We start from the raw sequence: 26,171 nt of genomic DNA, 5'->3' as shown, positions 1-26,171 counted from the left end.
TATGCTCTTTCTCATGCAATAAATGAACAACCAAGGCTGAGGAAGATGGAGTTAACTACATCAAATTTAGCCAGGAAGTGAAACATTTGGGTTAATACCAAGATAATCCACTACTTCTACTGTGTTCTACTTGAGAAGCTAAGGCATCCTCTGACTGAGGCTGAGGAATGCTGTTCCCAAATTGTTGAGAGGTTTAGGAGCACCCAGGAATATTTGCACTTGTAAGTCACCTTGGCAGCCTGCAGGCAGTAAGTAACTCCCTTAGAAACGCTCAAAGTGGTGATATCAGCACATTGCCAAACATGTAACCCTCTGCAGATGGAAATAATCCAGGTGGGAGGTGTGTGGGTGAGGGGAAATCAGCCTCAGAGGTGTACTGAGCACCTGCAGGGCTTTGCAGTGAGATGGGGCCAGTGCCAGAGCTCAGCCAGCAGCAAAGTGCTGCTCCATATTCCCTGTCTAGGCAAAATTCTGGTTGGGAAGAAAACACATGAGAAAATGAGGGGTTACCCACGAACTGCAGAAGCAGCTGAGGGCAGAGAATAAGTTGGGCACTTTTCACAGAGATTGTGTTTGCTGGCAGGAGTGGTAATGAGGCAGGAGTTAAAATAAAATAAATGAGGAAACAGAGAGGTTGCGTGGTTTGCTTTATTAGAGCAATGAAATAACCACACCATATCAAAGCAGCTCCCTTTTCTTTTGTAACCCTGAAGCAGTCTGAGGCAGGCAATTACACCTCCTTTCCAGCTCAGAGAGGCACATCACCCTTTGCCACAGGTTAAGGAATGTTAACAGCAGCAGGAAGGCGAGTTCAGGGGTGTGTGTGCTTTACTGGGAACTCACACCTCTGAGGAATTGGATACAGTCCTGTGGAGCAGTTATCTCACAGGAACCACATGCCTGCCGTCCTCAGTGGCAGAATTATGGAAGAGTCTCGGGATCTGGGATTGGAGCAAGCTTGAAAAGAAAACTGGGTGAAAGTCCCCTCTGATGGGCAGAAGGATGGGCACCAGTGCATCCTCTGGCCCCTCTGTGGGGCATTCTCAAGGGAAATCAGAATGGGGCTGAGCTGTCTGCTGGCACTCACAAGCTCTGGGATTTGCAGCAGGAGGTTGCGCAAGATGCTCTGATCCCCTGTTTTCTCATTTTATACTGAAACTTTGATTTGAGCCTCTTTTTTCACTTTTAAGGAGTCTTGATCCCACCAGGGAACTGCAGGCCTCAGGGCCAACCTCAAAGGTGACTTTGGGGCCTACCAAAGCCTGCGGCCAAACTGACTTGTGCTTTTGGCAGAAAGCTTTTTGGGGGATGAGTTTTTCCTCAAAGGAGTTGTTGTTGTTGTTATGGGTGGGAAGAAGGAGAAGAAGGAGAAGGAGAAGGAGAAGGAGAAGGAGAAGGAGAAGGAGAAGGAGAAGGAGAAGGAGAAGGAGAAGGAGAAGGAGAAGGAGAAGGAGAAGGAGAAGGAGAAGGAGAAGAGAAGGAGAAGGAGAAGGAGAAGGAGAAGGAGAAGGAGAAGGAGAAGGAGAAGGAGAAGGAGAAGGAGAAGGAGAAGGAGAAGGAGAAGGAGAAGGAGAAGGAGAAGGAGAAGGAGAAGCAGTTCTGAGTGTGGCAGGGGCCAGGCTGAGTGGCCAGGGCTGCTGCAGGGGTCTGGTGCTGATCTCTGGCTCCTTCCTGCAAAGTGCTGAGCACAAACAGCTCCGAGGAAGGATTAATTCTGTGCTTGGCTGTCAAGGACACACACAGTTCACTGGCTAGATGTGTGCCCAAAGTTAAGCATGTGCTTAATGAGGCTCGAGTGCTTCGCTCAGGGCAGGGCTGAATCCTTAATAGCTCCTTGGTTTTGCAGCTTTTGCTGAAAAACGGGACTAAGACTTTCCTGGGAGATTTTGAGGACAAACTTACTAGTATTCATGGTTCTAGTAATGATAGCAAGGAAACTCATGAATAAAAAGGAAGAAATTATGTATCAATACATCAGACTCACAGTAATTACTTTTTCCAACCTATAAATAAACCTATTGTGAACCCAGGAATTTCAATGGGCACATACATCACGTACCGTGAGAAGAAAAAATCCAAAAAGCTGAAAGAAACTTGAGCTCTGCTATGCTTCTAATATGTTTAATATTATTGTTCCATTAAATCCCTACCCTTCATGACCCCAGACATATTAAATAACATTCTCAGGGCTGAAGAAATGCTTCAGACTTCTAATTTTACACATATTTTTTTCCTCCTGTGCTCTCAGACCTCTAAATGTGTTATATATTGAAAAACCTCTGTAGAAAATACTCCGCAGTCTTTTTCCTGAAGGGAGGCTGCAGGTAACTGGGCTCACATGGAGCTCTGTTTGCTTTTGACAGTTTTTCAGAAATAGTTTTTGCAGCTGTATCATTTTTCATGTTTGCAATTTGTGGTGAGCAGACAATGCACAGTGGAGCCTCAAAGGGATAAAACATGACAGATAGCATGGGCTTGGCACGGCAAAAATGCTCACACCCCTTGCTTAAGAGCATAAAGGAATCTAGGCCATGCAGGGACAGAAAATATTCATGGTGGTATAATTTCTTAATGAAGATGTCTTTAAAAAGACGCAAAATATCACTGCAACACCTCATTAATGACATCTCCTGCTTTTTTAATTGCTGTGAGGATTTTTTCTCCCTGCTGTGACAACAGCATTGACCATGTTAACATTGGCACTGGGAGGTCTTTTGTTGTGCTGTCAAGTACCTTTTAATCTTCCAATTCTTGTATGTCAAGTCAGGTTTCTACCTCGAGGATGAACGAAACCTTATTTCTGGGTCAAGAATTTTGTTTTATCTGCAGCATAAATTAGTGACAGGAGCTTCCCAGAGCTTGCCTTTCTTTTCACACCGTGACTCTGGTTTTTCTGTGCAAGCCCTGCTTATTCTGGATGATGGAAAAACATTTCTGCCCAACAAGCACTGCCACTTAGCCACTGTGCATCAGTGTTCATCTGCTCTCTACATTCCCTATTCCCATCAGCATCTCAAGGAGGGAGACAAAGATGAATTTCAGCAAGTCCCACCTTTGCACCCCTGTAATTCCTGGGGGTGTGTGCTGCCTCCAGTGCAATTCACTCCAGTATGGATTGTAACCCTCCTGCTGAGCTCCCTGGGCTGGGGAAGGCTTCTCTAAACCAGGGTGGGAAGATCTGAGCTTCTGATTTTGGGAATACAGACTCCAGTCCCCACTGCTGGCCATGAAGCAGCTGTGTGTGCCAGCCCTGCAGTGGTTGTGAAAGCAGCTTTATTTCCTTTATCTCAGCATCCAGGGGGGCTGCTTTTCCATAATAACTGAGACCAGCCCCATAATCACTGCAAAAACTCATCTCACCTCAAATGTTTTTAAAACTTGTGTGCTTTCCAACACTATGCCTGCCTTTTAAATTTAAAGATCTCTTAAAGAAAGGCAAAAAAGCACCTCACTAGTGTTTTCAGGGTGCAGGGGAAATAGTGGCAAATGTTACAAAGCATGATCCTACTTGTCTGGTCACATCATGTCCAAACCACAGCAGGCAGTGTTAGATATTGCTGTATGTGCTGGATTATACATAAAATGCATCTGGAGCTGGGTAGCACTGGAGCTCATCTCTCTGGTTTTGTAGGGCTTCCCTGCTCTGTAACAGCATTTCATTAATGTGGCTTTATTTACAGCCACCTCCTAAACAATAACAACAACAAGAAAAAGAATAAAAGAATAAGAATTAGAATAAATAAGAACAAGAATCACAACATCCTGTAAATCTGAGCTCTGACCAGGCTGAGCTCAGCACCCATCTCACCCCATGTCCTCAGCCACATTCCCAGGGGACAGAGAGGGGACCAGTGGCTGTCGCACCAAAAAGCACAGGTGGGGAACACATCCTGATAAATGTGCTTGCACTAATAGATTTTTTTTCCATTTGCTTTTCCCATGCAGACAGTCAGCTACTTACTGGGCAGAGCTGGAAGTGATATTCTGAATTGCTGAGGGAAATTTTCGCAGTTGATCAAACTCTTATGTATTTTGTGCTGATCAAAGATTCTCTTCATATCTCATGCATTTGAAAGCACAAAAGAATGAATGAGAAAAGAGCTATTCTTCTGAGCTGGTAGACAATGAAATGATGATTGGTGAGATTATGCCTTGACTTTACTGTCAGCACAATGTCAGTAAAGGCAGCAGTATAGAGAAGGTGCATTTTGAGATATTAATGCCACTAAAAGAAACAGAAAAGCCCCCCAAAAGAGGAAAATGTCTGGGTGTGTTATTATTTTTATACTTTAGTAGAGAATAAAATCAATTTGTCATATTCTTGGATCATATTATTTGCCTGGATTATTCATCCCTTCATATCGTGTCTGCTTGTGTAGCCAGGAGTGGTAACTCAATGTTTTGCTCAGGTGAAAATCTGCTTTTTTTAATATTTATTTATTTATTTTTATATGTAGACATCTAGTGCAGGGAATGGCAGGAACCTTCCACTGGTGCTGCTCCTAGCAAGGGACTGATTTTTCACAGCATTTTCACAAATGCACTGACCTGTGCAGAGGAATTAGAGATTGCTTCTTTATCTTTTAGCAACAGTGCAGGTTTCAATGGCAAAACCTAAAATAGGCTTCCAGGGCTCTGGGTTAGTTGGATTTTTAATGAGTTAAAAATGAATTAATTGTGCTTAGTAAAGAAGAGGCTTCTAAGCTGAGGCATCTGCAGGCTTCTAAGCTGAGGCATCTGCAGGGTGTTCATTCCCAGGTCTTGGCTTGGGGATGCTCTTTTCAGGAATGGAGCCAGTTGCTTTGCTGTGTTTGTCACATGTGTCCCCTCTCAGAAAGGCACTCACATCAGCTGCAGCAGGTGTCTCTGGGGTGGTTTTGCCTTGATCATGGAATGAGGGGAAAGAACAAGGCTGGGAATAAGCAGGGGAGGGAGGCCAGCATGCAGGAGGGCTGTGGCTGTGTGATCACAAAAGTGCATTTTGAATATCATGTTAAAGCAATGTCTGTCAAGAATGGTTTAGCTCTAGCTGATCTCACCCTGGGGCCAGGGGATGGCCTAGGTGACCTCCTGAGCCTCCTTTTGCTTTTCCACTGGAAACAGAAAGAAAACCCACCTCAATACACTGTGTCCCTGTGGATTATCATACCCTCTTCTCCCCACTGTCCTTCTGTGCCAGGTAACAAGATATTTATACATACAAATGTGCTTTCAGAAGCTTATTGTTATTCTCTGCATAACTTTATGGTTTATATTAAGCTAACTGGTCCTTGAGCATGTGCTGTTGTCAAGCTCTCTCCGTCTGCTCAGGAGAAAAGTGCTCTGGGGCTGGCACACAAGAGCATGATCTGGGTATTTATCCTTTTGGCAGTTTGCTAATTATTCCTATTGCTATCACATCCCTGCTCGGATTTCTGTCTCTCTGCCACAGTAAATATTCTCTCATTTTTCCAAGCTGCAGAGCTGCTACTTAAACTGGAGAAGCCTGAATATCCTGCAGGGGCCCATATTGTCATTTGGTTGATAGCGGTGAAAGGGGCCAAACATCCTTTCTGTACCACTCAAATTGCATGTCTTTGCATTCCTACGTTGGCCACTCATTTTCTGGCCCATATTCTGCTCTTGTAAACAGCTCCTATGGTCCCTGGGAGTGCTCTTTGTAGCACAATGCTTTGATAAAGCCAGAGCCATCAGCTGCCAAGGCTCCATAAGGAGGCAGAAATAGGCACCAGATATCTCTGCTGCTGTAGATGTAGCTGCATTAGCCGTATCATTTCTCGTCCTAAGGACTTTCTAAGCCATTAAAATGTATTATAAAATTAAATGGTGTTTTTCCCACCTGTTCTAACTGGTGCCAAGTGCATTGAAAACCCTCCCAGAGGATACAACTCTGCATGCAAAATCTCAGTGCCCTCCTAAAGACTGCAGCTGCCTCAGAGACACCTTTTTTTTTTTCTTCTCCTTCTTTTTTCCCATGGGCTGCCTCCTTTACTTAGAATAATAAGCTTTAGATGATCTCAGGGCACTCTAGATCCCCCTGCTGCACAATCCAATTTGACATAAGTGTTGCATGGAGGGGAGGGAGGGAGAAAATCTTGCAAGCAGACATCGGACTTTCAGTCTGAGTTTCCCATTAGTACAAAGAAGAAGTTCATCAGCGGGGGCTTGGGAGATTTCATGCCTGTCTGTGCTGGAAGAAAGGCTCTCTGGAATTGATGGAGCATCTGTGCTGGATCAAGGGGCTGCTTGTGACTTCCCAAGTCCATTCCAGGCCATAAAATCATTGAAACTGCAGCAAACTGCTGAGTGGCCACGTTTGAGTCTTGCAGTAACTATCCTTTTAGTCTGGTATTAGCTATGTTTTATCATTTAGGTAACATTGTGTATGAACTGTTAAGCCTGCAGCTGGGCTTCAGGACAGGTATTTAAGTGCTCCACAGGAAGAGAGGAAAGCTGCTTTCCAAAGGAGAAGAATAGCAACCTATAGCTGTGGGTGGACCCAGTTAATCTCCTGTTATCTGTTCCCATAGCCAAATTATGCTCCTATCAGGGTTAGTCCTGTCCCTGCCAATGCAATTACAAAGCCTCACTGGTTTATATCTCTTAGTGAGTTTGCTGCTGCCCAATTCCCCTGGCTGGGTCAGGCAGGGGCTCTGTCTGCAAAATGGCCTGACCCAAGCAAACCTGCTCCCTGCTGCTGCAAAGCTCCTTGTGGTGCTCCCTAATCACCCCTAATCCCAGCAGCTGATTCCCCTGATTATGTGTCAGAACACGAGGGCAGCCTGTTTAAAAGGAGCTGTTTTCCAAGCAGCAGCACTTCCTCTCCTCAGCCCAGGGATGTGGGTTTGACACAAGAGGTGTCTCAGAGATGGCTCTGGGCTGCAGCATGGGAGGACAGCATGTGTCTGTCAGGATAGCACTTAGCTCACTTTGGGCTCTTTGCCCTATTTTCTGGCTTTCTGGCTGCTGTACAGATAATAGAACCCCTCCAGAGCAGAGGAAGTCTGGCACTGAGCAGGATTCTTTCGAGTAATGCACAGCCCTGGTGGGTATTAATCCTGGTAGTTTAGGCAGGTGTATGTTAGTGATCCTAGAAACTAAACACAGATTTCCATGGCAGAGGTTTGGTTTTTATAATGCTATTTTCTGAAATACCAGAGTGTCTGCAGTGCCTGCAGTTGCCCTGTGGTGATTTGGTTCGTGAAGAGCAAAAAGAAAACTCCTGAGAAGTTATTAATGTTGAGGCTGGGGGACCAAGTAATTGCCAAAAAGAAAAAAATGTTTACAGAAACATTGAAGAGAAGCTTGAAATATAAATATGAATAATTATTTCTCAAGCTTGAGAAATAATTTTCAATTATTTCTGAATACAAATCACAAATTGATTTATCCAAATACTACTGAACACCCAACCAGATCCCAACCATAGCTAGAAAGGAGCTGACTCACCAGATTTATTCATGACTGTTCATTTATCAGAGCAGCTTTCTCTCTTCTGTTTGTAAGCATGACTCACTTCTATAGCCACCAGATCAGATCACAGTTGCATCTTGTGTCAACACAAACGTATCCCTGTCCTGCTTAAAATCATTCTTTGCTTCCTATGTGTTCTTTGAGTTGTGCCATGGTGGGAAAATCTTCATGGGCTTTGATTCCCCTTAGTTCTTCCTTCCTCCCTACACGTGTTCCTGTGCTGATTTGTCTTTTCCTCATGCTGTAATTGGGCTGGTGCCACCGTGTAATTTTTAACTGTGTGCAGTATCAACAGACCTCCATCTGTCTCTCCTCCAGAGCTTTCCAGCCTGCCGTTATAAATATCTGCCAAATCCTTCTCCAAAGAGAGGATCACCAGATTCCAACTGTTTGCAAAATAAGAGCTGCTGCCAAAAAATCCTCTCCCACCGTCTGCAACCTGTGCAGAACCTGTCCCTGCTCGGGGTGGGATGGCACTGCTGGCACTGGGGGGCTCAGAATGGAATTCATTGTCCCTCAGAAATTGTGGTGGTCTCTTGGCTCAAGTATCTCATCATATGTGTCATTTTATTAGACAATAACCTTCAATAACCATCAGATAAAATCAAACTAACTGGTATGTAGGGGTGGGGTTTTTTCCCTTTTAAAATGCAATTCTTATTTAAAACATGCATTGGTGTAGATCAGTTCCAGTGTTGTTTTAAAAGATGTTTTACTTGACCTGGAAGGGTCTGGGAGCTCATTCCCCTTTCCCAGCCTGTCACTTAGGGGCTGAAGACTAGTTACCATGATCTAAGTGATTGGACTTGCTGAGAGAAGTTTAATCTTCCACCTCTCTATATTTTTCCATCAGAATAAATCATTAGAATAGGCAAAAACCAGACTTGATTAGATTGTGCACAATCTAAAAAAAAAAAAGGTCATTTTTAACATGGATAAAATAAAATTATATATCAATGCAGTTGGATAAAGTAAACATTCTAGATTATGATGTAGGTGCCCTTTGACACTTAAAGCCATTCTCATATTCTCTGTTAATGGCATTGGTTCAGAGCTCTGTCAGACTGATGTGGCTTTGTGAGCTCAGTTGTGTTTCTTGGGCTCCATTGGACGCTAACATGTGTCCAACACACACATGTTAGTGTTTGCTGGTGGTGTGGCAGCTTGCTCTGCCTGGGGGATTCCCAAGGAACCTCTTCGGGTACTGCTGCACACATCAAATTAAAAATAAATGTCTGCTTGAGTAAAAACCTGCCTAGTTAATATTAGATCCAAGAAACCAGGTTTCTGTTATATCTGTGGAAGATTGGAGTAAGTCAGCACAAAGGATATTTCAAGGTTGGTTCAGGAGAGGGTTTCATGTTTGGTTCTGCTATGTCTTAGTTCTGGAGAGCTCTGCAGAGGAATATAAGGAATGTAAAGCACCTTGAGGGCTTGGCAAATCCTCCTTACAGTCTACTTTCTGTATAACATGGTATTTTCAAGAGGCAGAGAAGTGAGTACCATGTGTTGGACATGGGCATGAACCAAGTGAAAAGTGGCTTTTTGTAGAGGGAAGCACCTTAAGCACCGCAGAAACTTGGGAGTTGTTTTATGATGTGTCATCAGGTTCAAAAAACACTGGTATTTCCATTGTCTGTATTGCAATGTGGATTCCGTGCCCGTTTTTGAAGGTTTTAGGGCAATCATTTTCATTATTTCCTTAGGAGGGTGTGCAACCACTTGATAATACATTATGACAGCAGGAAAATATGTACACACAAGCCTGAGCCTGCAGGACAGCTGTACTTATTCTCAAATGAAAAATATCCTCAGCCCTTGCAGGGGTGGCAGGGAGCACAGGGAGCAGGACTGGGCTGGGGCAGGGCTGTGCTTGCCAGGCTGAGATCCAGGCCCCAGCTCAGTCTGATTTTCTGCAGCAAGATTTTCTCCTAAAGGAACAGCCATGGTTTCTTCTAAAGTGTCCAGGAGATAAAAAGCAGATGGCATTGATTAGCTAATTAGTAATATTTTCTGCACCTTATCTGTTGTTCTTGATGTGCGCAAAGTTTGCAAAATCTTGGGGTGAGAATTTGTTGAAGAAATCAAATCTTTTAAAACCTGGAGAGGAAGGAAGGTTACATACAAATGTATAATTTTATGGCCAGCAGAAATAGGTTAATCTTTTTTTCTTTGAATTAATATTCAGGGCTCATTTCCTTCATCTTTTAAGGGAATATGTACAATGAACTTGCAGCTCTCCTAACTCTTGTCTTGACTGCTTAGTGAGAGGTTCTGCTCTCCCCTATTCCTCTTTGTGGGTGTGCTCCTTTCCCTTTTGCATTTCTTATGGAGACAAAGCAAAACACTATTTTTTATTTTATGCCAGGCTCTCTTTTAGCTTGTGTTCTTGTGAACTCTTGGTGTCCTTGGCAGGACTTCTGCCAGGTGTTGGCCACCTCCATGACCATGCTGTGACAATGGTCAGTGCCATTTTGCCAGAGCATCACTGGGGTGTTTAAGGTCACTCTGACCTTGGGTTCTGTTGGACACAAGTAGCTTGATGTTGTTCATCGTTTAGGGCAAGATAGAGTACCTTGCTAAGATGTTAATGTCTGGGAAAGGATATCAGGCTTTCAGACCCTGCTGGGTGCACAGCAAAATCTTCATACAGCCAAAACCCACAGCACTTACCTGGTTTCTCCAGCAGCTAGGAGAGCCCCAGGTGTGTTTGTGGGCAGACAGAAGCTCTGGTAGTCACAGTGGTGGGTAGACACAGCTTCAGGTCCCCAACAACCCCAAAATTAGGACTTCAGGGGAGGTTTGAGCTCTGCACCAGCATGATCCCACAGCCTCCCATGCACCAAGGTCCCATGCAGGAGCTGTATTTTATTTGCCAGCAGGCAGCATGAGTGACACATGAGCTGTCAGCTGGGCCACCTGTGGCAGCAGGGAAAGAGAAAGAGCTTTATTTTCCTCTTCTGGAGAGCTGTCCTCCCTTGCAGATGCTCTGCAGGCAGCTTTGCTGTGCTTATCTCCTTCTGAGGATTTCAGAACAGGTAGAGGTGGAACCCAGATGTTGCATTGGTCAGCTGCTTGAGCTGTGCTCCATCCAAAAGGACTGGAAGGTGCTTGAAGTGAGACAGAGATTTGATCCTCTCTTACACAGAGATTTATATTTTTCATGTTCTGTGGTGTGGAAGCTTTAGCCTTCCTATTTCCAACCTTCCTATCAGAATGACATTTTTTATTTGCTCCTAAACTGAAGAAACACCAAACTCTGCATCCTCTCTCAAGCACAGTCTTGTTAATGTTCTTTGAAACATGACAAGTGTTGTGGCCATCAAACTGCAATGATCCTGTTCCTTCTGAAATGAGAAAAACATGTCACTTTTGGCTCTAAGTAATACAAAGGGAGAGGCACATTCTAGATGGGAGCTGCATGGCTGCCAAAGATGAAAGAAAAATGTTATTACTTTTGGAAATTTCATAATTACAGTTAATGATAATTTAATGAAATGACATTGTCTTCACTGCTATCGCTAATGAAATGTTTGAGAGTGATAAAACAGATCTTGTTAAATAGAGCGAGAGTTTTGAGTGGAACAGCTTTGTGACAGCACACTGCCTGCACAAGTCTTGAATTCCTATTTTTTTGTTAGAGTAGCTCAAAAAAGAAGATTAAATGAAGGCTGCATGGCAAATAATGCACAAATGAGGTATTTAAAGGTCTTCCATTAAGCAAACAATACTGAACTCCTGAACAGCATGTTGATGACTGAGCACTGCTCCTTAGGAATGCTAACCCTTCATTAAAACACTTCCCTTGTTTTCCTTTGCAGGCAAACCAGAGAACAAGAAACCCCGCCTGACTTTTTTTACTTCTCAGACTATGAGAGACATAATGCAGAAATAGCAGCATTTCATCTCGACAGGCAAGTGGAACAGATTTACATTAAAAGGGGAAATATTGTGATAAGTTCCTGCATTTGGCCATTCCTGAAACTGAATTACTTTTTAAAAGGGGAAAGTGGAACAAAGGTGGGCAAGTGCCATGAATAAATGAAATGGCAGATGATGAAAGAGTAAGTTAATAATTAGGAAATGCGACTTACTCTGGGAATGAGAAACCTGGCAATAAGTAATTCTCAAAAAGAAAGAGTAGTTATATTGAAGAGAAGCTGAGAAATTAATTTCCCTTGTGATCTTGCAGTAGATGTGGAGAGGACCCATCTCCCAGGGAATGTGTCACGTTAGTGTGACAGGAGCCTGGCTCACCCCAATTAGCCCCAGGGCACAGAGATCCAAAGGAGCCAAGGGGAGTGGTGCATTCAGAGAGGAGTCCTTGAGATGGAAGGGAGTTCTGGATTCACAGCAAAAGGCTGGGACTGTCCCACATCAGGAGCATATTTATGGCACAAGTTGGTGGGAAGGAGAGGGCAGTGGTGGCCATCTCATGCTCCTGTTGCTGAAGATGTCCCCCCTCCAGAGTTAGTGCAGGGCATGGTGGACACCCCAAGACTGCAGCCCTCCCTGCCTGCCCAGATTAAGGGTGGAATTAGTGATTTATTTACTAATTAGTGATTAACAGTATGTCTGGAAACTGTGGCATTTCACTGAAGCATCTTTCACACTGTGAAAGGCCAAGAAACATCGTTTCAAAAGCACAAAGCTTTGGGGCCACAAATTATTTGGGGTTTTGTGTAGCATTGCTGCCTTCTGGAATGATGGCTGGGGTATGGGAACGTGTCAGTGGGTGGCACAGGGTAGGTTTTCCAGTAAAACCCAACCCTGGTCAGATCCTTCAGGGATCTTCTCTATTTCATTGTTGTTGACCTTGGGGTTGATCCCTTCTGCTTTATATTTTATATTGCCGTTTTAAGCAGATGGTGCTGTAGAAAAAAACATCAGTTGAGTTCCTACGGGGGGTGTGTTAAATATCCACACGCTAAGCAGGAAAAGCAGTTGCTACCCAGTGAAGGAAATCTGAACAGCAGACAGTGGATATAAAAATCCTGCCTATGGGGAGACTTTGTATGGGGTCTTTGCTCTTTTCCTGTATCTCATAGCAGTGCTTCACAGGGAGGTTTTATGATCTATGAAGGCGGGAGTGTTTGGGGTAGGGAGAGGCTCTTCTCCCAGCCTTTGCCTGTGGGAAGATTTTTGGTCTCAGGGAGATTGTTTTGGTTGGTATAAGGGTATTAAAGCAGAGAGGAGCAGAAGGAAATAAATCAAACACATACTAAGGCTGTCAGAAAAAGAATTACATGGTGTTTATGGAGGAAAGAGGCTGAAATCCCATTCCTCAACTCACTTAAAAACTGGTGAGCAAAATGCATGTCATAACAACCATGAAGTAGCACAAAGTGAAAAAATAAATTTTTGCTGTCTCTGGTCTTTGGAATCATATGTATCTTCATTTTTATCATGGAACAATGCCCTCCATACTTTTCTTGTGTTTTACTCCACACTACATAGGCAATGCAGAGCTCATCATAATCAGGACATATTTTGTAATACACTACACGAGGAATTATCCAGTTTAAAGTGATGGGCTTTATACTCTTTAAAACCCTCAGATAAATGTGCCTTCAGAGTGTAATGAAGCTTCCTAAAAGCTGTAACTCTCATTACACTTTAATCCCTCCCATAACCCGCGTCTCCTGTGCCTCCTGCAGGATCCTGGATTTCCGGCGCGTGCCCCCGGTGGCAGGCAGGCTGGTGAACATGACCAGGGAAATTCGAGATGTTACTCGTGACAAGAAGCTGTGGAGAACATTTTTCATCTCACCAGGTAGCCCTGGAAATAACTCTCTCTTCTCTCTATCCCGCTGAACACGTACTTAAGGAAATGATGTGTAGATTGCCTAATTGCTCAGATATTTCTAATAAAACTGTCTTCTGGAGCTTTGAATAAAAATAAATGTGGAGACATAGCTTACAAAGAAGACTTTATTGTTTTGAGTTGAGTGCCTTCTCCCCTTGACAAATTATCTGCAGAGAGAGGCTTTTATGTTCACCAAAGTGTATTCAAAAAATGTTTTATGTAGAACAGTTTCTAATACAATTTTTTCTGGTGTTCTCAGTTTATCCAAACCCTTATTACCCAGTCCATTAGTTATTCAGGTTGTTTTTTTTTTTTTTTTCCCCACTGCAATGTGATCTCTCACTTCTGTTGGTCAGATGCATTTATTTGTGGGTTTGACTGGAGTAGCAAACCTAATTTCTCAGAGCCATTCAGGTTTTATTACAACAGGAGTTTGGACAAAAAAATCAGGAAATAGATCTGCAATATATCCTGCCTGCAGCTCAAATTCTCTGTTGGGCTAGAGGTGACCTGAATTGTTCCCAGTCCTCACTCTTGCTTCGAGGGCTGACCCAGAAGCTGATACCACTCACTCCTCAGCCTTTCACAACATTTTGTGGACCTGGTCACAGGTGGGAATTTTACAGGCACAGGATAAAACCCTATCCTGCTCACCAGAATATACAACTGGAATAGGGAAAAATGGACAAAAGTGGTAGCATCTCTTATTTAACATCTGGGATGCTGAGATGGAGAAATTAAGGCTCTGAGTTAAGGCACAGAAATGTTTAAGTTTGTTCTTACATATAGAATTTATAGGTTGTATGTTCAATTTAAAGCACAGTGCCATGTTCCAGTAGTTGAATTCATATTTTTTCAGCTGTGTGCAAGTGTGCTTTGCTGATCTGAGGCTGTGACTTGTGTAAGAGGCAATCTGGAGCAGAAACCTCTGGAGATCTCTCCCTTGCTCTGTGTGTGATTGGCCAGGAGCTGTTTATCCCAGATCCCTAAAGTCAAGATCCAAAGACTTAATTACAGTTTCTCCCAATGTAACTGTAATTTATTGCTGTTAGCTAGAAACCAGGGCCCTGTCATTGCCGAGCTTTTGCTCTTAACATGTTTATCACACTTTTCTGATCCCCAATAAAGTCATTATTACGGCTGCTATTTTTAGCTATTTATGTTCAGCTCTGCAGGACACAGTTGAGCAGACAGTTATTTACTCCAGGAACTTCACTTGTAAATTACATTACATAATTGCAGAAGGTTTCATTCTACCCCGCATTATGAGCACTCCAGTTTTACATGCACAGTTACAGTGACAATAGATGTTCACCAAACCTGGGGGACACAACATTTCTGCATTTGCTTACTTGCTTTCCCTCCTTCTTTGTTTCTCCATACTCTTTTTTTTTGTTTTGGCTTGATTTTTGTAGGTAAATACGTGCAAAAAATGGCAAAAAATATTTTGTCTGTGCACAAGGTGCTTTGGCTCACTTTGAACATAAGCCATTTTATTCCTATTTTGGCAAGTAAGATGTGGATTAATGGGTTTGCTTGATTTTTGGTGTTCCTAGGTTATATTTCAAGACTTAGGGATGAACTTGAATTGTTTCTGAGAATTACAAACTGTTCTCAAGTACTGAGCAGTGTACAGCAGCCAGAGCAGGGCAACACAGAGTTAAGGCTGCCAGTTTGGATGAAGATCTTTATCTTGCCATTATGAAATTCCAGACATCTAAGCATAATCCTTTATTCAAATTTATTTGGAGGTCTCAGATAAATTCAATTAAAATATTTGATTAACTATGAATCAGGCTTTTCTGGAGAATAAAATGCTCAGGCAATTAATTTTTCTGTCCATTTTACATTTCCTGAATCAATATACTTTGGTTAAATCATGTTGGTTACTTGTCAGAACTCTTCCCTACAAGTCCGCAGCTTAATTAGTCAGATTCTCATTAACATATGCCCAACCTCTGTCTTGTACTTCACACTGACCTTAAAAGGCAGGCATTAATTAATGCTTAATGAAAAAATAACAAAGAACCTAAATTAAGCTTTTAGGAACAGCTTCCACAAGGCCAGCAGGCAGCTCAGGCAGCAGATTGAGGGCAGGGAAGGAAGAGAAGAGGGAGGAGCTGGGGTGAGACTCATGGTCTGGGAGGTGAGGATGAAGAGGGAATAGGGAGCCTGAGGAAGGCTCAGGGGCTGACTTGCCCCTCTGGCAGATGGAGGGCAGCTGAGGCTGTTGGTTTTGAGGGAGAGATGCCTCAAAATGTGAGAAATTGAGGTGTGAGCCTCCAAACCCCTGCTGGTTTTGAGGGAGAGATGCCTCCAAAGGTGAGGAATGGAGGTGGGACCTCTGTGTGCATGCACAAACCAGGCTGTGCACCAACATTAGCCTGTGGAGGACCCCCTGGGACCCCCTTTCAGGTGGCTCTGTTACTGCATCTCCATCCCCAGCAGTGACAGTCAATGGCCATGGGGACACTTGGTGCCAGCTGGCAGAATATCCCTCTCCATGCACACATACACAGCTCTAAAAATAAACGAGCACTAAGTGAAATTGATTTTATAGGAAGATGTTCCCCTTGAGCTGGGAGCCCATGGTTTGCACACTCAGGGGATGATTATTGATAATATTAATCAATCACAGGACCATGGAATTCACTGAATTGGAGGGGGCCCATCAGGGTCATCAAGTCCACTCCTGGCCCTACTCAGGGGACCCCAAGCATCCCACCAGGAACACTTTGTTATTCCCCAGACCTGTGTGGGGATGTGTTGGAAGAAACCTCCCTGCATTTCCACTCCTGGGCCCCCTCCCTTGTCCCATCAGGCGTGGAAATCAGGGCCAGGGAGCCGCAGGCAGCTTCAGAGCACAGCAGCATCCCTGCTCCCATGGAAAAGCGACAATGGCTGTGAGCAGGCAGGTCGGGGGATGCATTAGGCTGCACTCAGAGGGAGAGCAGATTGCAGAAAAGTGCACTTTCAGGCAGTTTGGACTTAAACATGAGAAATGGAATTAGGTCGGTAATTATTTAAATTAATTTTACGTCCTTTGCAGCAAGGCAGACTGCAGTAGCCCTGCTACTTTTACAAATGAATGGTAATTTGCTAGGAAAAAAGAGACATATTAATGATGTCAGCCTTCATTTTGGAAGTAATTGAGGCAGCAGCTTAAAGAAATCAATGTTACACAGCTAGAAAGCACTATGTTTTTGTTCATATTAACCAATTCCAAGAGATTATGGATTTTTTTCCCTCTCAGCATACAATAGAGTTCAGAATTACCTATTATTTTGAGCAGGTAAATGAAAGATCTTTTCATGCATTGCTGTAGTAAATATTCAGGATTCTTCCCAGTACTCCAATTGCATATGCTTGCTAAATGTCCTCTATTAACAGTCATGCAAAGCTGAATAAAAGAATTGCTCTGCTGAGCAATTTGCTTCAAGGTATCCCCCCTTGTTCCTTTTCTTCCTGAGAAGAATTATTGTTCAGCTATCAGGAGGAAGCACAGAGAATTTGCAGATGAGTACACAGACACTCTGGTTCTTAATTGTTGTAATTAGTTGGAGTTTCGATCACCAGACCATGATTTTTGCCTGCATTTCATTACAAACCACATCCATTCCTCCCCAGATAATGAAAATCAGACACTGCAACACGGGGCTCTCTTGTCTTTCTGGTGCTTTGGGGAAACAATTTTGGTTTGCAGTGAAGAAGTGTTTTGCATGTTGGAAATGCTCAGCACTTGGACATCCCAGCATGTATAAACATCCCTCCCTGTCTGGTTTGCCAGCACTGCTGCTGTTGCCATTCCTGCCCACCCTGCCGGGGCACAAATTCCTGGCTGTTGCTCCTTTTGCAGGTGTACTTATGCAAGAAACACCTTTATCTGTGAGAGGAAGATATGGTTTGGGCAATTTTAGTGAGAGGAGAAGGGCTGTGCCCCAGTGGGGAGCTCATCTCCCCTTTCTCTCTGGTTTTTGCTTCCTGAAGCCAAACCCTGCTCTCAGCGTGGGCTTGCCATCAAGCACTGGGCTTGTGTCTCTAGCTGGAATTTCACCCTCAGCCTGCTGTGCAGAATGTGGGTCACCTACTTAGGTTTCAAAGAGCCTTGCTGGAGCACCTTGAAGTCTTAAATGAGATCTGTGCTTTTCTATATTTGGTCCCTCTTTTTTTTTTTTTTTTTCCTTACATTTTTTAAAAGCCTTAAAAATGAATGTTTCCCCTGATAATTCAGGCTGCTTCATCTTACTGCTGGTATGTAAGGACTAGGGCAGACATAATAAGATGTCTGTTCTGTATCAATCAAGGCAGTTAATTTCTTTAGCTTGAGATCCAGCATCCTTGCACCTCTGCTATCCCCAGATATTGAACAGGAGCTGCAGGGAGTGGGTACCACAGGTCTGAGGCCATGGGGGGAATAACTGCTGGCAGAAAAGGATTTACCATTAAATGTAACTTGTCAGTGAGAAATACACTTGTGGTTTTACTGCAAGTTCACTCCCTTAGTGGCAGGACACATCTTGGCATTGCTCAGGGCCCTGGATGCTGGAGCAGGCAATGGGGCTCTGTGGAGGATCAATAGCTGGAAGATGCTGGCAGGGATGAGTGGCAGACAGCACATGTGCTCACTGCACAGCCCTGTTTGCAGAGCAGCAAACAGCAGAGCCCCCAGCTCTCCTCAAGATTTACCTGGGTACCAGTGTGATTACTGATTAGCCCCAGTTGCTTTCGTTGACAATACAGAGCAGGGTTTCATTGTTCCCCAAGCTGAATGCAGAAGCAAACTGTTGAACAGAGTATTTATCTTCCCACTGAGCAAAATGCTGTGTTTAATACAGCTCCTTTTTCTTGAAAGGTCAGATTTACATAGTGAGCAGCAGAGGCTGTGATGGTGTGGGGGGTGTTTGCTGGGACTTTTGCTCTTTACAGAACTGGTCCTGGAGGAGATAAATGAGCACTGGCTTCCTGCTGCCAGGTGGAAGTCAGGTCATAGAAACCCTGGAAGATAAGTTATCTCAGGCAGTCAAGATAAATCTGCATGGTTCCCTCCCTCCAATGATGAGGGGGTGATGCTGACACAGCTGAATTGAAGCCCAAGCCCCACTGCAGCTTCAAATCAGCAGAAACACAATTTTTGAGAGGATATTCCACTTAGTAAAATACTTTAATTATAAACTCAGAAGTACAGACATGTTTGAGTGATCCCTTCCTCCCTTTTGTAATTTCTGTTCTTCTTTTCTCTTCCCTGAAGTACTTTTCTTTTCCTTGAGTAATTGTCAACAAGCTTTTTGGCCACAGAGTAAATATTTGTGGACTTAGCCAGGATATATTTAACTGCTATGATCCATCCCTGTAAATATAAATATACAGTTTGGGCAAGTTGTTCTGAGCATGGATGGATGGGTGGCCCTCGTGAGTCAGCCACAGCAGGGTGATGCAAAAGGGCTGTCTTAGGGTAAAGGAATCACAACTTCATGGGCAAATCAGGTGGCCATCAACAGAGAAAGCTGGGACATCAGTGGGAAGCTGGGACAGGTTGTCAAGTAGCAACACATCAGCCTTGTAGTGTGGTTATTCAGAATAATTCCATGGTTTAACAGCCAGCCCCAGATAATGCAGCTGATTAATAAAAGCATCAGGAGACCTTTTGCTGTTCCATGTTCCCCTACCTCTCCTTCCTCAACCACAGCTCCTTGCTGTGTTCCTCCCTCCCTCCTGTCATCCCCAGAGTTGTCCCTGTCCTCCTGACTCACCATCTCCCCCTGGCAGTGCCCATCTGCACTGGGCACTGTGCTGGATGTGGGATGTCACAGTGCCATGCAGGGCTGTGTGCTGCAGGGCACCACTGCCATGCAAACCCACACTCACCTTCCCGTGGCAGGCAGAAAATCACCTCCTGCTACTCCCAGCCCTTCCTGCCTCATTTGCACCGAGCCTGCCCAGAGGGAGAGGAGCTCAGACACAATATTTGAATTTAGAGGCCTTGTGGGGAATCAGGAAGCAATGTGACTTCTCAGCTTCATGCATTAGCATGAGGAAAAGGCACAGCCTTCCTCTAATGACATTTTATGTGCATAAAGCAATGTCACAAGAGTTGTAGCACACTGGCAAGAGCAGCAGTGTGCTCCTATTCCTGTGCACAGTCTGGTGTTGGTGGGCTTTGGGGATGAGCTGCTCTCTCTCACCTTCAGTGAATTCCTGTGGGCAGGATGTTCTTGTAAAGATGTGGGTGTTCCTGTTGGTACAGAAATATGTGGTGGCAGTTTTGGGGAGGTTTTAAGGTAACACACGGTCCAAAACCTGCTGCAGATTCTTTTTCTGTGGTTGTTGGAGTAATGTGAGGTGTGGAGGAAGGAATTAGTGTTTGAGATGCGTGCTGACAGCGTTACATCCGTGCTATTTCCACCTTCCATGCACACCCCCACAGGACTCTGGATGGTAAATAATTCTCCTTGCAAAAACTGCCAGTTCTTCTCATACCAGCAAGGAAATGAATGAAATGTTCTCTGGTCTTAAAGAAACAAGCCAAGATTTTGAGAAGTGACTTAATCTTGGGCACATGCCACTTGTTCAGCTGTGGGATTTGGGGTTCCAGCCTAGGGTAGCAAATAGCTCTCAAGGAATGTATCAGTCTGGGAAAACAAAAGAGAAAGGACAGGATTAAAAAAAAAAATGGCTTGGGGAATATAAATAGGCTGGAAATAGTCACAAAGAGCTTTGCACAGGGCGTGATCCGAGCCACTGAAATAATGTCTTTGTAGTGTTTTCAGTGGAGGAAAACTATGTGTGGTAACAGGGGTTTGGATTTATTTCTGCTCCTACATACATCAGTGCTTTTATGAATTCTCAATACTAATTTAAGGGTAGGCTTTAAAGCTCTTTTCCTTTCTTTGCCAGCCAACAACATCTGCTTCTACGGGGAGTGCTCCTACTACTGCTCAACAGAGCACGCCCTGTGTGGGAAACCAGACCAGATCGAGGGGTCCCTGGCTGCTTTCCTGCCTGACTTGTCCTTAGCAAAAAGGAAAACCTGGAGAAACCCCTGGAGACGTTCCTACCACAAGCGCAAGAAAGCAGAGTGAGTAGTGGGGAGCAGAGCTGCACAGGGTGGCAGGGAAATAACCCAGTCCTTGCCCCTGGGAAGGGACAGAGCATTTCACATGCCAGGAGCTGCAGTTTGTGCTCCTGAGCACAAATTCAGTGGCACAGTTCCCTCGTGGGACAGGTACCTCCAGTGGCACGGACAGGATGCAATGGGACCTGTCCAAGTCCTGTCAGAGGGATAAAGATGCACTGATCTCAGCAGCCCTGAGCTGTTTGCACCATATCACTAAGGGTGCAGCTAGTCTCCTAAATCCTGAAGCAGATAGCTTTCAGTCTTGTGATTTTCTTCCTTTTTCATCAGCCACAATCTTCCTTGCTTGCCTGCATTGCTGGAATTTGCTGCCTCTACCTGACCCTCCCCTTAATCGAACATGATAAAAGTAGATCTTCGCAAAATAACATTTTTTTTGTCATTTTCAGTAAGCTTTGTATGTCTCATAAAATATCAAAATATTGCCTTTTCCAGATGGGAAGTTGATCCAGATTATTGTGAAGAGGTTAAACAAACACCCCCATATGACAGTGGGACCAGAATTCTGGATATAATGGATATGACAGTTTTTGATTTCCTAATGGGTATGTTTCATCTCTTTCAAAAATTAAATGCAACATTTAATTAGAATAAGAACCATTTCTTTCTGCACTGCTCTGCATAGCTCAGCAGTTTGCTAAAGCGTGGCTGAAGCTGCATTTACTGTATGTGCTTTTCTAGATGATTATGGGAAAATGCAGATTTACATGGTTATGTATTCCCATCAGTGCAGATTAAAGGAACAAAGATGTTCAGAAATGCAGGGTGGTGATGAATGCAGGTCAGGCCAGTCTCCTTCACAACAGTGAAGGGCTTCACAGTTGGCTTTAGTGAGTGCTTTGCCCCTCTAATATATGGCTCCTGGATGCACATGCAAGGACTGCTCATTATGGTGCTTTGTTTTCATCCTGCAGGAGTGTTCTGTATAAAATGTCAGTGTTGGGGGGGAAGAGGCATTGCTTTGTCACAAAGGCAGCTGTGGATTGTATCAGGAATTTTTCTGTTAATGTAACCTGATCTCAATAAAATAATTATTTACAGCCAGGTACTAGTGATCCATTCCAAGCCTAATTCTCATTCTCACATGAAACCTTTGCTGCTGCAGCAAATACACCTCTAAGTAACTAACCTACATCCTTGGGCACATGCCAGCATGGACACATCCTGTGCCATTGCCCCCACTGAGATTGCTGCACTGGGCTCCAGCAGGAGAGGCCAGGTGACAGCTCAGGAGCCATATGTGGCATCTATAAGTAGCTCAAGACCCCTGCCAGGGAGACAAAATTCACAGCTTGGCAGCAGTGCTCTGCACATTGGCCTTAAAAAGCAGCTCACACAGGGAGAGCTGTGCAGCTGTGCAGATCAGCACCATCCTGGTCCATATTTCACAGACATGAAGCTGTTCTGGCTTCCCAGGCAGCCAGCAACTGGGGCAAACTTCTTACCAGAGGAAAACCAGGATGCTTGGTTGGGGTTCAGGAAGCTGAATGCAGTATTAACAAAGTGATCAGGATTAACACCCGTGCTCAGTGCAGGGCATTTTCTCCTACCCTTGGCACTTGTGAAATGTTCCATGTCTGCCTCACACACCCTGCTGAGCCCAGGCTGCAGCAGCAGGAGCACAGCTGCCCTGCAGGTGCCCAGGCTCCCCAGGCTGCTGAGATCCCTTGGGATGGAGAGGGGGTTCCTTGGTGTACCCCAGGAGGGGTTCATGGAGGGGGGAAAGGTTTCTTTGCCTTTTAGAGCTTAAGTACAAAAGGCACAGAGAACTTGAAAAGCTGCCAGAGGTTTGTCAATCCTTCCAGTATTACACACTTTGGGGTGTCTGCTGTAGGAGCAAATGAGCTCTGCAGATTTGATGCTTTCTCTGCTACATTTTTGGGGAGCACTAGCTTTTTGCATTGCAGGCTCAAGCCAGAGTGAAAATGTTCTTTTTCTTCTCTTTGTCCCATAGGTAACATGGATCGACATCACTACGAAACCTTTGAGAAGTTTGGAAATGAAACTTTTATTATCCACTTAGATAATGGAAGAGGGTAAATATCTTTAATAATCTTTTTGGGGTTAAAGGAAAAAAAAAAGTCAGTCTTTAAAACAGCCTTTGTTACATTCTTGCTCTTATCTTTAAATAGGTTTGGAAAATATTCCCATGATGAACTTTCCATTTTGGTGCCTTTAAACCAGTGCTGCAGGTATGTTTTCCCTCTGGAGGTGTTTCTTGGTTTGTACCATGGTTTCCACTAACAGGACTGAAAATTTTTGATTGAATCTTTCATTGCACACTGTGGAGAGGAGGAGGTGGTGTGATCCTGCCCAGCTAGCCCTGAGCATTGGCACTGCCACATTCAGTGCTCTGTGGGATCAGGACCTTGTAGGAACACGGCTGTGAGATGTTGGGAGAGAAGCTTTAAGACAAAATACAGATGCCATGGCGGGGAAGTCAAGTGACAAAACCCTAGCTTGTTCACGTGCTTCTCAACAGCTTTCCTTGGTGCCCATGTTCAGGGTTTTCAGAGGGTGACATTTAGAGTTTCAGCTTTGCAGGGTGAGCCTGAGGAGCCCCTGCTGCTGTCACACATGTCCCTGCTCAGTGCCATGTGTGTCACACGTGTCATTCCAAGGTGGACACGGCCCTGTGAATGCTGCACCAGCTCCACTTGGTGCTTTCCCAGGTGAGGGATGTGAGGGCTGCCTGCTCTGCCCCTTGGATCTGTGCTCCAAAACCTCTGCACCTCTGAGGGCCCCAAAGAGCAGTGACAGGTGACAACGCCAGCTGCTCGCTAGGACTGTGACAGTGCCTGGCTCTCCTCATTTCAGATCACAGAATAATTACACTATTACTGTAATTCTGGCCTTTTAGCACTGTCGAGATCAACAGTGGTGGAAATAACTGATTTGCATTTTTTTCCCCCTCCTTTTCTTAGAATCAGGAAATCTACCTATCTGCGATTACAGCTGCTAGCCAAGGAGGAGTACAAACTCAGTCTCCTGATGAAAGAATCTTTGCTAAAAGACAAAATAGCCCCAATCCTGTACCAGCCTCACTTGGAGGCCATGGACAGGCGGCTGCGGATTGTGCTCAAGGCTGTCAGTGACTGCATAGAGAAGGATGGCTATGACAACGTGGTGGAAAATGACTTTAACACTGATGTTAACACTGTTGCCACTGAGAGGTAGTGAAATGGCAAGACTACGTTTTTACCAGCCGAGTCAAGAAGATTCAAAGAAGGAAAAGAAGCAAAATAACAACAACGAAATAAAAATAAAGTCTTGCAAAAGACTGTGTATGCTACTTTGTGAATTCAGTGAATTCAGAAATGAGATATAATTGTTCCCAAAGTAGGTAAAGTGTAGACTCTGCAAAGGATTAGTTCATTAAGAAAATAAGTCTAATGTGATGCTTTTCATTAGTTCCTGAAGAGAGATTATGAAAAGATTCAGAAAATACTCAATCATGGACAGACAGCAGTCTGATAGCAAAACACCTCCTGTCCTTTTTGTATAGAAAGGAGGCCTTTACTTAATATTTTGTATTTATATATGATATATCTATGAAACCCCAGACCTACCTTCCAAATTTAACTAAGAGGGACAGCATAGTTTTGTGACTCACACTTTATTTGTGGTGACAGTCCACTTAGTATTTTGTGTTAACCCTTTAAGTGCTCTAATCCACTGTATCTTATTTAAATTGAATGCTTATTTTCCCCCCAGCTACTCAGCATTTAAAGGGTTAAGGCATTATGAACTTTTAAAGGCAAAAAATAATAATAATAATGATAATAATGATAATAAATACAGGGGTTACCAGAAGGGAATTTCACTAATTGTGCTTTGACAGGAATACTTGAATGTTGGTTTTACAAAGTGATGTAAAATGACAAGTTGTACTATTTGTCCATAAGGAGGTGGCAGCTCTTATCTTTCTAGACTATCATAGCTGAGCTGCTACTTTTCAATTTTGCTTTTGATAGTTTTGTGTAAATATATACATATATGGGTAAAAAGCTGCTTTCAGCAGCTCTAGGCTTACTTTTGCAGCATTTTTGTGGAATTGTTTGCAACGTGGTAAAAGTGCAATAAAGATATGCAAAATGTGTAGCCATCTTGTCTAAATGGATTCATTCATCTTGTTCAGAGCAAAGCTCTGTGCACCAGCCAAGTGGTTGTTGAAATTGCCATCCCCTTTTGTAGAATAGCAAATGGAGCTGGAGCAGGGAACTGGTGATTAATTGGTGATTAATGCACACTGCAGTGCCAGTAAGGGCTGGGGTGTTGAAAAGGGTTAAATCTTTCCTATGAAAGCATTGTTTTGACTGTCATTTCAGCATCCCTTCCTCTTGCAGTTATGGCTGTAGAAACAAGCTGTGGAGCAACACCTCTCAAAGATTACGCCTTGACACGCTGCCCAGAGGGTTTAGAAACACCAGTGCCTCTGACTTGGGCTGCAAAAACCTTTGCACAGCCTAGAAAATCCCAGCCTAAATTAGCTGGAAACATGGTATTCTTATCCAAATAGCCTTGAATTATGCTTAGTTGCATCAATTTAAAATTTGTGGAGACTCTCAGCCCAAAAGCAAGCTATAAATTGAACACGTGGCTGTATTTGACTTGTGAAAACATGGTGTGGTACAGCAGGAATCCCTCATCACTCCTCTGGGTGAGGAGAGAATTTATTGTGACAGTGTTCATCACAACTTTAATTCAAAGCTGCCATTTATTTCGTTTGATGTCTTTTTTCCCAGGGATTCATAACCATATACTTTAAAAGCCAGGTAGACTAAAATGTAGGCATTTCAGCATATTAAAATTATGAATGAGAGAAAAAGCTGCTATATGGGCTCATTCTCTTCTTAGGTTGATATATTATCACTAAAAAACACATGTATTTTATATTTTATTGCCTATTTTGAATTCCCATGGCATACAAAGACAAGAGAATATCTCAAATTGTACAGCTGTTCATGAACTTGGAAATTTTCTGGTTTATTCCATGGCTTTTTTTCACCTTTGAAGACCCACCTATAATGATAAGGATTCCTCTGCAACACAGCACTGGAACTGCAATGTTCTCTCTCTGTTAGCCAAAAAAACAAAAACAAACAAACAAAAAAAACCCAATAAACCAAAACCAAAACATGGAATATAAAAAGGTGAAATGGGTGGTATTATCCTTGGTCTATCTTCAATGCCTGGCTGTGGTTTTCCTGCAAGTGCAGCTTTTTCTCACCATGAAATTGTGCCAGGGCAGCAGAGGAGTGATAGAATCACCTTCCCAGGGCAGCTCTGCTCTCTGCTTCTGGGCTCAGCTCTGCAAACCTGGTTTGCTTTAGGAAAGCAGCACTTGGCAGCCTCTTTGTTCAAAGAGGATCAGATCAGTGAAGGTCTTGGCTCTTTAGGGGCTGGGTGTAGGTCAGGGGCTCCTGCCAGGGTGGTTCAAGCTTCTCTCTCTGCAGAAGGCTGCCTGGTGCTGTCAGGGATATGAACTTACTGTTATGGACCTGACTCTGAATTTCTACAAGTAAAATCAGTAGGTTTTTATAGATTAAATGTTGCTAAGTATGGAATAGGTAGTGTTTGCACAGGGTGTAAAGAACTTAAGGTCATTAATCCTTGCCACATTGTAAAGAGTTCTGAGGGCCTCCAGTTTCCTTCTCCTGGACTTTGATGCTCCCCCTTGTAAGCGCTGTGCTGCAGCTTTCTAGACTCATAAAAATTCTTCTCATTTCTACTCTTAAATCAGGCATACAGAAAAGCTGA

The 26,171-nt window shown here is 43.8% G+C and overlaps 1 protein-coding gene across 1 annotated transcript in view; it reads left to right on the top strand.

Annotated features, from left to right (window-relative positions):
* FAM20C (FAM20C golgi associated secretory pathway kinase) overlaps positions 1-24,512 on the top strand; it is a 56,396-nt gene extending 31,884 nt beyond the window's left edge. The window contains exons 5-11 of the mRNA XM_063171843.1: positions 11,295-11,387; positions 13,131-13,246; positions 20,174-20,354; positions 20,847-20,956; positions 22,366-22,447; positions 22,544-22,603; positions 23,336-24,512. Of these exons, the coding sequence (XP_063027913.1) occupies positions 11,295-11,387; positions 13,131-13,246; positions 20,174-20,354; positions 20,847-20,956; positions 22,366-22,447; positions 22,544-22,603; positions 23,336-23,588 (895 nt within the window). The 3' untranslated portion in view covers positions 23,589-24,512. The remainder of the gene's footprint in view (positions 1-11,294; positions 11,388-13,130; positions 13,247-20,173; positions 20,355-20,846; positions 20,957-22,365; positions 22,448-22,543; positions 22,604-23,335) is intronic.
* The last annotated feature ends 1,659 nt before the right edge of the window (positions 24,513-26,171 follow it).

This window comes from Melospiza melodia, chromosome 18 (genome assembly GCF_035770615.1).
Source record: "Melospiza melodia melodia isolate bMelMel2 chromosome 18, bMelMel2.pri, whole genome shotgun sequence".
Classification (NCBI taxonomy): Eukaryota; Metazoa; Chordata; class Aves; order Passeriformes; family Passerellidae; genus Melospiza; species Melospiza melodia.
This window is presented reverse-complemented; position numbering and strand designations above follow the sequence as displayed.